This window comes from Panthera pardus, unplaced genomic scaffold (genome assembly GCF_024362965.1).
Source record: "Panthera pardus isolate Hobbes unplaced genomic scaffold, ASM2436296v1 HiC_scaffold_16, whole genome shotgun sequence".
NCBI classification, from domain to species: Eukaryota; Metazoa; Chordata; class Mammalia; order Carnivora; family Felidae; genus Panthera; species Panthera pardus.
Window position 1 is genome coordinate 150,778,714 of NW_026526721.1, and position 15,740 is coordinate 150,794,453.

General features: G+C 42.2%; 1 protein-coding gene across 1 annotated transcript in view; it reads left to right on the plus strand.

Annotated features, from left to right (window-relative positions):
• The window catches only part of SCN11A (sodium voltage-gated channel alpha subunit 11), an 85,501-nt gene extending 70,155 nt beyond the window's left edge, over positions 1–15,346 (plus strand). Inside the window, exons 24-26 of the mRNA XM_053903973.1 lie at positions 5,425–5,525; positions 10,536–10,806; positions 13,733–15,346. Coding sequence (XP_053759948.1) covers positions 5,425–5,525; positions 10,536–10,806; positions 13,733–14,763 — 1,403 coding nt within the window. The 3' untranslated portion in view covers positions 14,764–15,346. The remainder of the gene's footprint in view (positions 1–5,424; positions 5,526–10,535; positions 10,807–13,732) is intronic.
• Positions 15,347–15,740: the final 394 nt, after the last annotated feature.

The following is a 15,740-nucleotide window of genomic DNA, read 5'->3' on the forward strand; positions in this document are numbered from 1 at the left end:
ATTAAAATCAGGTCCTCCCGTTTGACAGCTTCCTTGCCATCTGGAATGACAAGATGTTCCAGGGCTAAGTGGTATCACTCCTGTGCCAGATCAAGAATCAGCCATTTCTCTAAGGAGTTCTGTTTGTTTGGTTTTTTTTTTGCAGGGGGTGGGGTGGGGAGGTGGTACCCCAAGATCACAACCTGGAACGCTCATTGCCATTGCTTCTAGGATTTTTCAGTGGCCAGAGCTATTCACATTTAGAACTTCAAGGAAATGTACGTAGAAATAGGAATACTGGTCATTCAAGTTGAGAACTGTAAGGTTTTCACGTAACCTCTTCTCTGATAATAACTTGAATTAAATCTCTTCTTTCCCATGCTGAGAAAACCGATTCTCACGGGCACAGGAAATGATAGAATTAACATTTTCCATGATTACTCATTTTTGCTTTATACCCCAACACACACACAGGACAGTCTCAGAATAACAGCACTAATACATACTGTCATGATGCATATGATTACTGAAGACGCATATCTGCCAGGCATCCGGAGACAATCTGGTTAACTTCTAGGGCTGCATTTTTGTTTTTTACAAAAAAAAATTTATTTATTTTTTTACGGTGGTACAATATACATAACATAAAATTTACCACCTTAACCATTTTCCATGTACAGTTCAGGGGTATTAAGTACATTCATAATGTTGTGCAATCATCACCCCTACCCATCCCCACAACTCTTTTCATCTTGTAAAACCGAAACTCTGTACCTGTTCAACCCTGCCTCCCCATTTTCCTTCCCCCTCCCCCAGCCCTTGGCAACTACCGTTCTACTTCCTTTTGCTCTGAATTTGGCTGCTCTGAGTACCTCGTGTAAGTGGAATTATATGGCATTTGTCCGTTTGGGATGGACTTATTTCCCTCAGCATCGTGTCCTCAAGGTTCGTCCGCGCTGTAGCGTATGTCAGAATCTCCTTTTTTAAGGCTGAAGAATATTCCCCCGCGTATATATGCCGCATTTTGCCCAGCCACTCAGCTCTTGATGGACGGTGAGGCAACCTGGGTTGCTTCCACATTTTAGCTTTCGTGACCAGAGCTGCTGTGAACATCGGCGTGCAGCTTTCTCTGACTCGCGGTGGTGAGCATTTTTTTTTTCATAGGCCTGTTGCCTATTTATATGGCTTCTTTAGACAAATGGCTAGTCGAGTCCTTTGCCAGTTTCTGAATTAGATCGCTTTATTTATTTATTTATTTATTTATTTATTTATTTATTTAGAGTAGAGTGGACACATAATATCACATTACTTTCAGGTGTAGCACATAGTGATTTGCCAAGGTTATACGTTACGGTGTGCTCACCACGGTGTGACTGCCATCTGTCACTCTTCAACATTATTACAGTATCACTGCCTCTATTCCATATGCCGCGCCTTTTGTTCCCAGGACTTATTCCCTCCATAACGGGAAGCCTGTATCTCCCACTCCCCTTCCCCCATTTTGCCCAACCCCCCCCCCCTTCCCTCTGGCAATCATCACTTTGTTCTCTGTATTCTAGGTCTGATTCTGCTTCCTGTTTGTTTATCCGTTTGGTTTTTAGATTCCGCGTAGGCGTGAAATCATGTGGTATTTGTCTTTCTCAGTTTGACTTATTTTACTTAGCATAATACGCCCGAGACCCACCCAGGTGGTCACAAATGGCACAAACTCCTCCTTTTTTAATGGTCGCATAATATTGCACACCTGTGTGCCACATCTTCCCTTTTTTTTAATGTCTATTTATTTTTGAGGGAGAGAGGAAGAGAGAGAGAGAGAGAGCGCCCAGCATGGGCAGAGAGGGAGAGAGGGAGACAGAGGATCCAAAGCGGGTTCTGCACTGACAGCAGAGAGCCCGATGTGGGGCTCGGATTCATGAACCGTGAGATCATGACCTGAGCCAGATTCAGATGCTTAACCGACTGAGCCACCCAGGCACCCGCCCCTGTAGTACATCTTCCTTATCCATTCGTCTATCAATAGATGCTTAGGTTTCTTCCATGTCTTGGCTATTATAAATAATGCTACAATAAACATAGAGGTGTGTGCATCTTTTTAAGTTAGCGTTTTTATTTTCCCTTGGTAAATACCCAGGAGTAGAATTATTGGATCATATGCTATTTCTATTTTTAATGTTTTGGGGAACCTCCGTACTGTTTTCCACAGTGGCTGCACCATTTTGCATTCCTACCAACGTGCGTGAGGGCTCCTTTTTCTCCACATTCTTGTCAACGCTCGTTCTTTCTTATCCTTTTTATTTTAGTCATTCTGACAGGTGTGAGGTGATATCTCACTGTGATTTTGATTTGCATCAAGATCCCAACAGTGATGTTGAGCCCTTTTTCATGTGTCTGTTGGCCATCTGTATGTCCTCTTTGGAAAAGTGTCTATTCAGGTCCCCTGTCCATTTTTTAATTGGGTTGTTGAGTTGTATAAGCTCTTTATATATTTTGGATATTTACCCTTACTGGATAAATCATTTGCAAAGGTCTTCTCCCATTTAGTAGGTTGCCTTTTTGTTTTGTTGATGGTTTTCTTCACCGTTCAAAAGTTTTTATTTTGATGTACTCCTGATAATTTATCTTTGCTTTTTTTTTCTCCTTGCCTCAGGAGACATCTAGAAAAATATTGACAAAAATATTACACTCATTCATGATAAAAACTCTTAACAAAGGGGATTTAGAAGGAAATACCTCAACATATTAAAGGCCATATACGAAAAGCCCACAGCTAACATCATACTCAGTGGAGGGGAAACTGAGAGCTTTTCCTCTAAGATCAGGAAGAAGACAAAGATGTTCACTCTTGGCACTTTTATTCAACATAATACTGGAAGTTCCAGCCATGGCTGGAGACAAGAGAGTGAGACAAGAGAAAAGGAATGAGTCATCCATATTGTTAAAGAAGTTAAATTGCCACTATTTGTAGATGACATGAAACGATACAAACAAAATCCTAAAGACTCTACCAAAAAACTACCAGAAGTAATAGATAAGTTCAGTAAATGTGCAGGACACGAAATTAATACCCACCAATTGGTAGCATTTTAATACACTAATAATGAAGTAGCAGAAAGAGAAACTAAGGAAACAACTCCATTTACAATTACACTTAAAAGAATAAAATGCCTAGGAATAAATTTAATCACAGAGGTGAAAGACCTATACTCTGAAACCTACAAACATTGATGAAAGAAATCGAAGATGATACAAATGGAAAGATATTCCATGCTCATGGACTGGAAGAATTAATATTGTTAAAATGTCCATACTACCCAAAGCAATCTATGGATTCAATGCAATCCCCATCAAAATACCAACAGCATTTTTCACAGAACAAGAACAAATAACACGAAACCTTGTGTGGAACCACAAAAGACCCTGAAGAGTCGAAGCAATCTTGAGAAAGAAGAACAAAGCTGGAAGTATTGCAATTTCAGATTTTAAGATATGCTACAAAGCTGTAGTAATCAAAGCAGCATGGTACTGGGGCACAAATAGACACACAGACCAATGGAACAGGATAGAGAGCCCAGAAATAAATACATGCTTATCTGGTGAATTAATCTGTGACAAAGGAGGCAAGAATATACAATGGGTGAAAAACAGTCTCTTCAATAAGTGGCGTTGGGAAAACAGGACAGCTACGCGTAAAAGAATGAAACTGAACCACTTTCTAACACCATACCCCAAAATAAACTCAAAATGGATCAAAAACCTAAATGTGAGACTTAAAACCATAAAATTCTAGAAGAGAACACGGATAGTAATTTCTCTGACATTGGCTGTTTGGTTTTTTTGTTTTTAAGTTTTAGGAGTTTTCCATATATTCTGATTAATCCCTTATCAGATACATGATTTCTGATATATAAGGGGCACCTGGCTGGCTGAGTCAGTGAAGCATGCGACTCTTGGTCTCGGGTTTGAGTTTGAGCCCCATGTTGGGTATAAATATTACTTAAAAATAAAATCATAGAAAAATATGTATATGATATATACATATATAAAATATATATATATATATATATATATATATATATATATTTCCCCCCATTCTGTGAGTTGCCTTTTGGCTCCACTGATAATGTCTTTTAATGTACAAAATTTAAAAACTTTCATGAAGTCCAATTTGTCTCTTTTTAATTTTGTTCTCTGTGCCTTTCACATCACATGCAAGAAATCATTGCCAAATCTAACGTTGTGAAGTTTTTGTCCTATGTTTTCTTCTAAGAGTTTTATTGTTTTAGATCTTACCTTTATGTCTTTTATCTTTTTTGAGTATTTTTTTTTTTGTGTGTGTGTGTGGTGTTAAGTAAGGATTTACCTTTATTCTTAGTGCTGGGAAAATTGGGGATATCCAGTTTCCCCAGCACCATTGTTGAAAACACTGCCATAAGGCTGTATATTTTTGGTCCACACTGGTAGTGGTGAAAATTCAAATCCCACACTGTCATCAAGGCAGGCCTGGATTCACAAATTATCAGGGAAGACTGGATTTTTACCCAGAGTCCGAACTAAGTTTCCTACTTATCTTCCTCCACCAACAGACAGATTCTGATTTCTTCTTCACCCTTTCATTGGTAGCACTTGGAGAGTCCCAGATTCATGGAGGCATCTTGGCATAAGCCCACTGCTTTTTTTCCCTCATGACTCCCTTATACTTATTAAGGCCTAAGATTCTAGTTTTTACAGAGATTAGCAAATGCTCTTGGCCCACAATGGCTTCAAGCTAGTTTCCTACTCTCTGTCTTTTTTGATCACTATTGATTTTCAGACCCTGGAGATTTTCCTGTCTTTTGTGCCAGTTTAGCTGTACGTTTTAAAAGAATTTGTTCTGATTTACCCAGCATTTCTAGATATTTTACTCCCTCCCAAATTTTCCAGAAGCAGAAATTCTTGTTCATATTTCTATTCTTTCTTGCTCAATAGTGACATTTAAAGCTCTCTAGTTGTTATTGTTTTCTGAGAATTGGTCGGAACAAATCTTATGAAATCCTATTAATGGATGCATTTATACACTTATTCGGGAGAATTTTAATTGCCACTTCGTGAGAGTTTTTGTTTAAATGTTTGTTACTAGATTTTTGTTGCCCTGTGTTTGATTTATGAAACCTGAAATATATTCAGTTCTTGTAAAGATTCCATGGCTGTTTGCAAAGAGTAAGTAATCTTTGTTCACATTCTAAAAAGTAAAATATAGCTGATAAAAGTAACATTATTTCCTCGTTCCTTAATTTAAACCCTGTTACCTTTCAGCCTTCCCCTAGAGTCCCGCCTCTTTTGCTTCCCACTGGAATTTTAGGATAGAATGTAGAACTTTGAAACTGTTTCTGAAAATTTAGAACTTGTTTCCAAAAAAAAAAAAATACTGTTAATGATAATTAGCTCTCATCTTCTCCATATACTTAGGTGGTGAAGATATTTTTATGACAGAAGAACAGAAGAAATACTATAATGCAATGAAAAAATTAGGATCCAAAAAACCTCAAAAGCCCATTCCGAGGCCTCTGGTGAGAGCAATTGATTTGTTCTAAACACATAGATCTATTAAGTAGTCTTGAGCTCAGATGTCTACTGTGCCATTCTCCTTTATTTTCTAAGTTTACACACATTATCTAAGAACTCCATAAAAACCCAGATACACTAGTGTCTTTAAGGAAATGAGACATTCAAATTCAATAATAAGAACTTGGGCAAAAAACCTTTCCTTTGCTTTTTGGTAAGCGCACAATAGGTGTTTAGTATATGCTCATTGCAATGATGTGAACTTAACAGTTTAAATCTTTTTTTCTTTTTTAATTTTAAATTCCAGTGTAGTTAACGCACAGTGTTATATTAGTTTCAGGTGTAGAGTATAGTGATTCAACGCTTCCCTACATCACTTGGTGATGATCGCGACAAGTGCACTCCCCCCTTTTTTTTTTTGTACGTTTATTTCTTGAGAGAGAGAGAGAGAGAGAGAGAGAACACAAGTGGGGGAGGGGCAGAGAGAGAGAGGGGGAGAGAGAGAATCCCAAGCAGGCTCCACACTATCATTGCAGAACCCAACGCGGGGCTCAAACTCACGAACCGTGAGACGGTGACCTGAGCCGAAATCAAGAGGTGGACGCTTAACTGACTGAGCCACCCAGGCGCCCCGCGACAAGTGCACTCCTTAATCTTCATCACTTATATTTCCCCCCTCCCCCTACACAGCTCCCCCTGGTAATCCTCAGTGTGTTCTCTGCAGTTAAGAGTTTGTTTCTTGGTTTTTCTCTCTCTCTCTCTCTCTCTCTTTCTTTTTCCTCTCTTTGCTCGTTGGTTTTGTTTCTTAAATTCCCCACGCAAGTGTGATCCTATGGTGTTTGTCTTTCTCTGACTGACTTATTTCACTTGGCCCTAGCTCCCTCCATGTTGTTGCAAGTAGCAAAATTTCATTCTTTTTATGGCTGAGTGATATTCCATTGTGCATATCCATCTTTGCCCATTCGTTAGTTGATGGGCACTTGGGACTGTTCCCATAATTTGGCTATTGTAGATAGGCTGTTATAAATATCAGGGTGGATGTATCCCCCCAAATTAGTATTTTTATGTTCTTTGGGCAAATATCTAGGAGTGCGATTGTGGGACCTTAAGGTAGTTCTGCTTTTAAGTGTTTGAGGAACTCCATAGTGTTTTCCACAATGGCTGCCCCGGTTTGCATTCACACCAACAGGGCAAGAGGGTTCCTTTTTCTCCACGTCCTTACCAACACCTGTTGTTTCTTACGTTGTTAATTCCGCCCACCGTGACAAGTGTGAGGTGATTTCTTCCTGTAGTTTTGACTAAATCTTGACCAGTTTAAAATGTATTTATACTATCCTTGACCGGTCTTTTCTGGTGTGAAGTCTAGGCCATGCCTACCGGCTTCCGCCTCACCAGCATTTACCACGAAGTTTCTGTGTCGGGAGTTGACACACCTTTTTCCGCAAAGGGTCAGATAGTAAATATTTCAGCCTTTGCGGGCCGCGTGGTCTCCACTCTGGCATTAGCACAAAGGCAGCCGTAGACAGTATTGAACTAATGGTCATAAAGCATGGCTGTGTTCTAGGGCAACTTGATTTATAGACACTGAAACTTGGATTTCTTTAATTTTCACATGCTGACATTTTATTTTTCTCGTGAGTTTTCCCCCAAACATTAAAAAAAATGTGACACCCATTCTGAGCTCCCAGGCGACACAAAAACCAACTGCGGGCCAGATCTGACCCCTGCTCTCTGTGAGTCGTGCTTTCTCAGGTAGTCTGGGGCTGTCTCAGGCTTGCAGCTTGATTGAGGCTCTGGAATTGGGGCACACCAGATTAAAAAGGGATGGCTAGCCATAGTTAGCAGCTCTGACAAGTGAGTTTCAAGGTAGGGAGGGGGCTGAAAAGTTCAGGAAGGCAATATGGAAGAGGGGCTTGATATCTGCAGCATGTAGACGACATAGAGACTTTCACTCGAACACGAGACCCCAAATTATCAAAGGTATGTTTCGTTTACTGCTATTCCCGTGACGCAGAATTGAGCGTGGCACAGCGTGTATTGTCCGTAACCATTGGCTGAGTGAGAGGTTATGTTCGAGGGCCCACACAGAGTCCACCCCACTAGGATTAAATATTTGCGTTGCGCTAAAAATACCTGTGAGTGTTCGGGCAAAGGGTTTAGAATTTATACCAGGAAGAATTTTTCACCGGGAGGTTAATGATATAACTATATTTGAGGAGGTTGTCATTTGACCTCGAGCCAACAAAAAAGACAGAGAGAATTTTTATTCGCCCGTGGGTGTTGTGCAACCGCTGATTCGGGACTGGTTGGTCCTAGGTTTGAAATTAACTGGAAGACTCAAGAGACACAATATGTTCCCACGTATTTACCCGTCGACCTCGTAAAGGGTATGAAGCAAGCAAGGCAGCACACAGCCAGACAGATGTTGCAAGGGCACAGATGCAGCTTCTAGGCCTTTCTGCTGCCCTGGGCATGCTAGGCTGCAAGCGCTGAGCTTCCGGTGGGCACGAGCTACTTTACCCCAGGGAAGCTGCCACCTCCGTGCTTGAACCATGTCTTATGGCGTTTGTGTCCCATGGATTGTCTGCGGGTAGGTGTCACCCCGTAACCCCCTGTGTAGCTGCAGCTTACCAGTCATAGCTTCACACCGAGCGATTCCAACAACCGAGTATCATTTCCCCAGTTAACGCATCACGTTTACGTTAACTTCTATGTTCCAGACAGCAGTCTTGCAAGAGGTAAATACATACTCCCCGATGTCCCTGAATTTAAGACTTTACATCAGCTGTTAGCACTTAACTTGCAACTTGACCTCCCTACTGACATTAAAAAAAATTTTTTTTAATGCTTATTTATTTTTGAGAGCGAGAGAGACAGACAGAGCACAAGTGGGGGAGGGGCAGAGAGCGGGGGAGACACAGAATCCGAAGCAGGCTCCAGGCTCCGAGCTGTCAGCACAGAGCCCGACGTGGGGCTCGAACCCACAAACTGTGAAATCATGACCCGTGCTGAAGTCTGGCCCTCAACCGACTGAGCCACCCAGGCGCCCCTCCTACTGACTTTTTTTAATCTCTAAAATCTAAATATTATCTTTGGAACAGATGAATAACAATTGCATGGGGGGAAACTCTAACTGTTTTTACCTGAGCAGTGATGCATTTTCTTTTTAACAGTAGAGGAAGGGATCTGGAGTCATTTCTGATTCTTCCTGAACCATCCACACAGTGGCGGGGGGGGGGGGCGGGGAGAGGGGGGCTCCATTACCGGTTTAAAAATGATACCGAGGTGCAGGATTCACTGTACATTCTAATGCTTTTTTGTACATGCAAATGCTTTTTTATATCTGCCAACTTAGCTACCTTGTATTCTTGATCTCCTCTGTTTGTCAGAGTTGAACTCTTAGGCCTAGGCTTACCCTCCCTCACTCTTAATTCTTGCCACTCACTGGGCTTCCCCGGACAGCGCCCTTTAAAGTACCTTTTCTCCAGTTCCTTTCTGACTTCCCAGATGCATTCTCCCATAGCAAATGCAATTGACTTTCAAGTTTCTCCTCCAGACTCCTTTAATGATTCGGGGACAAAATTTGGAAGACACCAACTTACGTGTAGTATCCCTCCAGTGCTGTCCCTAACCCCTCTTCTCATTGCTCTCGCCCTTCCTGACTGATACCGTTCACTCTCATGGTTTTAAGTCATGTCGGCACTGGTGCCCTTGAACTCCACATCTGCGTTCCAGCTCTGCACCTGAGCTCCGTACCCATACCGTTACCTGCCCAGGGCCCTCGGATGCCTCACTGGTGCCTCAAACTCAGTGTTCTCAGGACAGATCTTATCATCTCCCTCCGAAATTCCGCATTGTCTGCTCTGTGGCTGGCCGACCGGTTCCACCAGCCTGAGATGATAGCCTCAGCTTATCATTTTCCCACAGCCACCGCCATGAAAACACTCCTTCTGCATTTACTTCCCTCTTAGCTCTTCGACCTAAATGCTTATATCTCTCTCCACTATTACCACCACAAGCCACCATCATCTTTTGCCTGATTACCGTAACGGATGCTAGGGTTCTAACGATGATTCTTAGGGGTTTAGGAGTTTTCCAAGTAGACTGGCGTGTGTATATTTTGATTGGATGATAACATAAAATACCTTAACATATACATATATTATAAAACAATCAATTTATAGTCAAGCATAATTAGTGTCTGAGTTTGTGTTTAAGAATAGCTTTCCACTAAGAGCAAAGTAGTGCTTCACAGCCGTTAGATTACGGAAAATATAGTGGAATAGTTGAGTCATATCACTGCGTGTGGTGGGTTAGGTGTGCAAACTTGAGCTAGATAGAACCTGTACCAGAGCAACTGTGCATCGGATGGCCATCTGTGTACCAGCCAACTGTGCAAGTTCACCATCAGTAATAAAATGAAATCATTTTTCCATTTCTGTTTTTAGTAATCATTGCCTCACAATACCATTTACGTAGCCTTATTTTCAAGTGAGCCACATGTGGAAAATTGGCATTCAAGAACTGCTCGCATATAGGGTTTGGGTTAAGTACAAGGTCTGACTATTCTGAATTAATGAACGGAGCCTTGGGGATGTGAATTCCATTTTGTCCAGCATACTTATGTGAGCAGGTGTTATTGAAGTCAGAGTAAAGAAACAGATGAGGTATAGAGACCAAAGGTCATCTTTTTGTCATTAAATCCAACATGAGCTGTTCTATTTCAGCAAAACATCCATCATATCAAAGTTATGCTGTTACTAAGAATTTTTAATTTTTTGTGTTTTAAAATGGAATTAAAGCTGTAAGCCTACAGCTTAAAAGCAGTCATGTAATTAAATTTAAATGAACATGTATACGCAAGAATTTCTTGTTTAAAAAGGGTGTTCATTTTTCAAGAAACTGCTTTAATTGTAAGGGAGGACAAATTCTGTCGTGTGTGTCTTCCTTATGTACGTGACTTCGTTCTTACAATGCAAAATGATCTAAGATTTATTTTCTTTTCCCCCTCTCAGAATAAATGCCAGGGTCTCGCGTTCGACCTGGTCACAAACCAGGTCTTTGACGTCATCATCATCATCCTCATTTTCCTCAACATGGTTATCATGATGGCTGAATCAAATAACCATCCCGAAGACACAAAAGCCATCCTTGAGGATCTCAACCTGGCCTTTGTGGTCATCTTTACAATTGAGTGTCTCATCAAAATCTTTGCTTTGAGGCAATACTACTTCACCAATGGCTGGAACTTATTCGACTGTGTGATCGTGGTTCTCTCTATTGTTAGTAAGTAAAATCAGAAGCCAGAGGGGCCTTCATCTGAGAGCTAGAAGTAAATCCTATCATTTGGTAGCGTGTCCAGACTATCCGCAACGCAACAAATTAGGCTTAACGTGGATTCTGAAAAAATAGGTGTACTGATGCCATTCTCTCCTGGGAAGTTGCTAGGAGATACGGAGCAATTTTCATTCTCTTGACTGTTTACATGAGTGAAATAGAGAGTCCAATAAATGTGCGGATCCATTTATTCAGTGGAGAGAGACAAAGTTAAGATGACCTTAAAGTGTCTGTGGGGGTACCTGGTACAGTCACATAGTTGAGCCAAAGCTCTACCTTTCCTGTGCAACTATAAGCTCTCGTCAGCATCTTTTAGTTCGAAGGATTTGGCACTTAGTTCCCACGGTTTTCCTTAGTTCAAAATCCATGTGGATATCAGATCACAATTACTGTACCCCTGGGACATTCCTAGGCCCTCTCTCACCTCCTATACAGGGCCTCCATGGCTTCCAAATTGGGCTTCCAAGAGTGTGTCCTAAAGATAAGCAGAGCTTTCTCTTTATTCTGAATCCCACGTTAACCTAAACCACAGCATGAACGATGCTGGTCTCTACTGCTTGGACCCCATTCACCAACCAGCCTTACTCTATAATCAGTATATTTTTCTTAACATAAGCAGGATTACCTATAAGATTTATGGAAGAAGAATACAGAAAAAAAAAGAGCTGTTGCTGTATACCTTTTATAACACACATACATACACACACACATCAACTTTGAAATTAAATTCTTCATGGCTAAACCGTGAGAGTTAACACTCTGGGTTTTTGCAGTTTGCTTTTAACTAAACCGATAATTTGACTCTTTATAATTGTGTGCAACCACCCAGAGGCCATTCTCGTAGTTCAAAAAGCAATGAAGATAATGAAAACTGATTTCACAAGTGGGAGCTTTTGTGCTCCTTCAGAAAGGATGCGTTAAACAGATATGCGAGATCAAAATATTTTGGTTCCTATCACTACGGCAGCAATGCCGATGTTTCCAAGAACGAGAAAACGGTACAGATGATAGTCTGTTCTGGCTTCTAAGCCATGAAACTTATGTAGATAAAGTTTAGCAATAGATCCTTCCACACGCCTACAGTGAAATGGATCGCTTATCTTCGTCAATCAATTCCAATCCCAAGTCCCGGTGAAACTGACAGCAACAGCAAACCCAGAAAACTGTGGTAAGGATGGGTCTGGCACAGCCCTCGGAGAACTTGAAGAGCCCGTCCTCCAATATGTAGAGAGCAGCTCATTTATCCCACCCCTTACTGAGCTCCTTCCAGGCAGTGCCAGCCATTGTGTAGTTTGTGGGAATATCTCTTACTTCTGTCCTTGGAACAACCGCTAGGCAATTTGAACAGACCCCAGCAGAGCACTGTATCGCATTTTGCTCCAGTGGATGAGAAAATGCGTGCGCTGAGCCAAATCCCACTCGCCGATGTGGGCAGCATTTTATCTGCCTTTGCCAGTAGATAGATATCCCACCCAACACTAAGCTTCTATGCTTTCTCAAGCTCTTTCCTAAGCTTTTAGATAAATACAAAATGAGTGCGAGTCAAAGTGAATCTCTCTAGGAGTTAACGAGGCAGGTGACGTATTGAGACTTACTCACCTTAAAGAGTCAGAAACCGAGAAATGAGCTGCACACCAAATCTCATGGTACACGGAATTGAGCTCAGATAAAGGACGGATTACTGTTGGCTCGATTAGTCAGAGAAATATTCGTGGAGGAGGTGGCCTTAAAGGGTGGACCTCCTCCAGTTGTTGCTAAATTGGAACTTAATAAATTCCACATCTACCAGCGTTGGCTGCAAAATTAACATGTGAATTTAACTTCATTGGCACAACAGGGCAGTTGGTGAAGTAGATTATCCACCACTTCTCTTTAGTCATTAGGCGATAGCAGACAATTCGGGCTGCCCACCACCCCTAATGACCTCAGAGGACCCCCCAGAGCAAGACCAAGGCCATATCTACACAGGGTAAGCAGGTTCCAGCCGTTCTATAATATTTAGGCCAAAATGTGAGCTGTTTCAAATCCTGTATCATTTCCTTGCAGAGCAGGCGATGAGAGAACAGGATGACATTTTAGGGCAAATATTCAGCTGTTTGCGGAAACCTCTGCTCGAGATGCTCTTTTGGGGGGTGTCTACAGCAATACGGAAAGTATCTCCAGTCCCTCAAGCTTTTTGAGCAGACCCCAGGAGTCCTTCCTTGGGATGAGCATATTGACAAATATGAGACGCCCATGGCAGCTTCCGCCCAGATTTGAGCCTCCCAACACCTTCTCCCTCCAGCCCTGTCATCACCTGTAGCAGGCTGTGCTCACATTCCCCTACACAAATAGGAACTGGCCTTTTTAAGGAGTTTTGGGGTTAGGGTTTCCACAGTTTCTGATGACAGCTCAGGTTCAAGCCAACCTTCGGTAACAGACATTTCTCCCTGCGCTCTAATCTGAAGGACTCCATCCTTAGTTTATCTGTTTTCCATCTGTTTTCCACTTCCATTTCCAACAAATATGGAAAACTATTTATCCCGTGAATGACTTTCAATACCCGGCACAGAAAATGTACTTCGAGTGTATGAGATAACTCACAAAATAGCCTTTTATAAACTGCATTCTCTTTCCATTCCTTGGGTGCCTTCAATATTTTAGATCATCTCCTATTCCATCCAAAGTCCCATCTTAAAGTTGTACGGTGCTTGGAAACTATTTTCCAAGTTAAGGCACAGGTAGATATTGCCCTGATATTGGTAAGTGTGCGGTGCGTAAATTGCAAAGTACCGAGAAAAGTCGGTCACGCTAAGATTCCAAGGCAGGAGCGACAAGCTGGATCTGAAAGCAGTGTGCCTGCTGGAAATTAATCGACCTATCTCCTTCTCCTAAGGTGCCATGGTTTCTGCCTTGGAGAACCAGCAGCACATTCCCTTCCCTCCAACGCTCTTCAGAGTTGTGCGCTTGGCTCGGATTGGTCGGATCCTGAGACTTGTTCGGGCAGCACGAGGAATTAGAACCCTCCTTTTTGCTCTGATGATGTCCCTTCCCTCTCTATTCAACATCGGTCTTCTGCTTTTTCTGGTTATGTTTATCTATGCCATTTTTGGTATGAACTGCTTTTGCAAAGTGAAGGAAGGGTTTGGAATTGATGACATATTCAACTTCAAGACTTTTGTTGGCAGCATACTCTGTCTCTTCCAGATCACCACCTCGGCAGGCTGGGATGCCCTCCTCAGGCCCATGCTGCAATCAAACGATTCATGCAACCCCAACTTAGACAGCCGTCACCTCCCTGCCATAGCCATAGCCTACTTTGTTAGTTACATCATCATTTCCTTCCTCATTGTTGTCAACATGTACATTGCTGTGATCTTAGAGAACTTCAATACTGCCACTGAAGAAAGCGAGGACCCTTTGGGTGAAGATGACTTTGAAATATTCTATGAAGTCTGGGAAAAGTTTGACCCAGAAGCAACACAGTTTATCAAGTATCCTGCCCTTTCTGACTTTGCCGATGCCCTTCCTGAGCCTTTACGGGTGGCAAAGCCAAACAGATTTCAGTTCCTAATGATGGACTTGCCCATGGTGAGTGGAGATCGCCTCCACTGCCTGGATATTCTCTTCGCGTTCACCACCAGGGTACTTGGTGACTCCAGCGGCCTGGACAGCATGAAAGCAATGATGGAGGAGAAGTTCATGGAGGCCAACCCTTCCAAGAAGTTGTATGAACCCATAGTCACCACCACCAAGAGGAAGGAAGAGGAAAGATGTGCTGCTGTTATTCAAAAGGCCTTTCGAAAATACAAGCTGAAGATGTCCATGTGTGCCTTAGAAGACGGGCCTCGTTCACCACTCCAGACACTCTGCAATGGAGACCTCTCCAGCTCCGGGGTGGCCGAGGGCAAGGTCCACTACGACTGAGCCCCTACCTCCACCCTTACCTCACAGCCTCACCACCTTGCCTCCGGCCTCTCAGCTCCAGGGGTCCACAGCTCGGTGTGTGAACGAGCAACTGACTCCCCAAAATAGCCATCCCATTTCTTTTTCTGCCTAAAAGAAGTGATACGTCAATGTTTATTTCAAACGGTTCTTACAGAGATAGACGATAAGGCTGCCTATGAACCACTGGCAGTATCTTAGCCAGGAAGACACTAGAAGGGCTGTAGAGGACACACCAATGTTAGGATTGAAACACAGTTCAAATCATGGAGAAACAAAAGAATAAACAAAACAAAAACCACATTAAAACTGTAGATGGTGTTTTTCCATATTGTTTCTAAGCACATTGTTCAATACCTTTGTTCCGTGTTTTCCCCAATGCAAGTATGTGGCTTATCCCATATAACTCCTTTGCATGCTGAGTAAAAATTCAAAACCTGCCAATAAATAAATAACCTATTGCAGATACTTTTTTACCAGCCATTAGTATTTTGGTTTTGTTTTGAACCTAAGGCATGATCTCGACTTCTCAGTTCCCACCCTATCTTTCACCAGCTGCAATCTCCGTTATATACATTTCGAAAAAATAAATAAACAAATGAGACTTTTAGTTGGCCTTTCATTCAGATGGCACACTGAAAAAACATCTTGTTTGGCGGTTGTCTAAGGAGTCATTTAAAAGTGGTGCTTTGCTTCGAATTTCGATGGAAGCCAGTCATCTGCTGATAAATGTATAGCAACTGGCTCTTCAGGAAAAAAAAAAAAGGGCCACGATTTGTAACATGTACTGATTTCTGTGGTGAACTCTCCCATCAGGCCTGATTTCAGGCTACCGACATGATATTACTGAATGTGGAGCGGGAAAGAGATGCCCGAGCAGTTCTCACGAGCTGGCCCCAGCACACCACTGGCTGGAACCAGTAAGAAAGCCTCCCTTAATGGGGCGCCTGGGGGGTTTA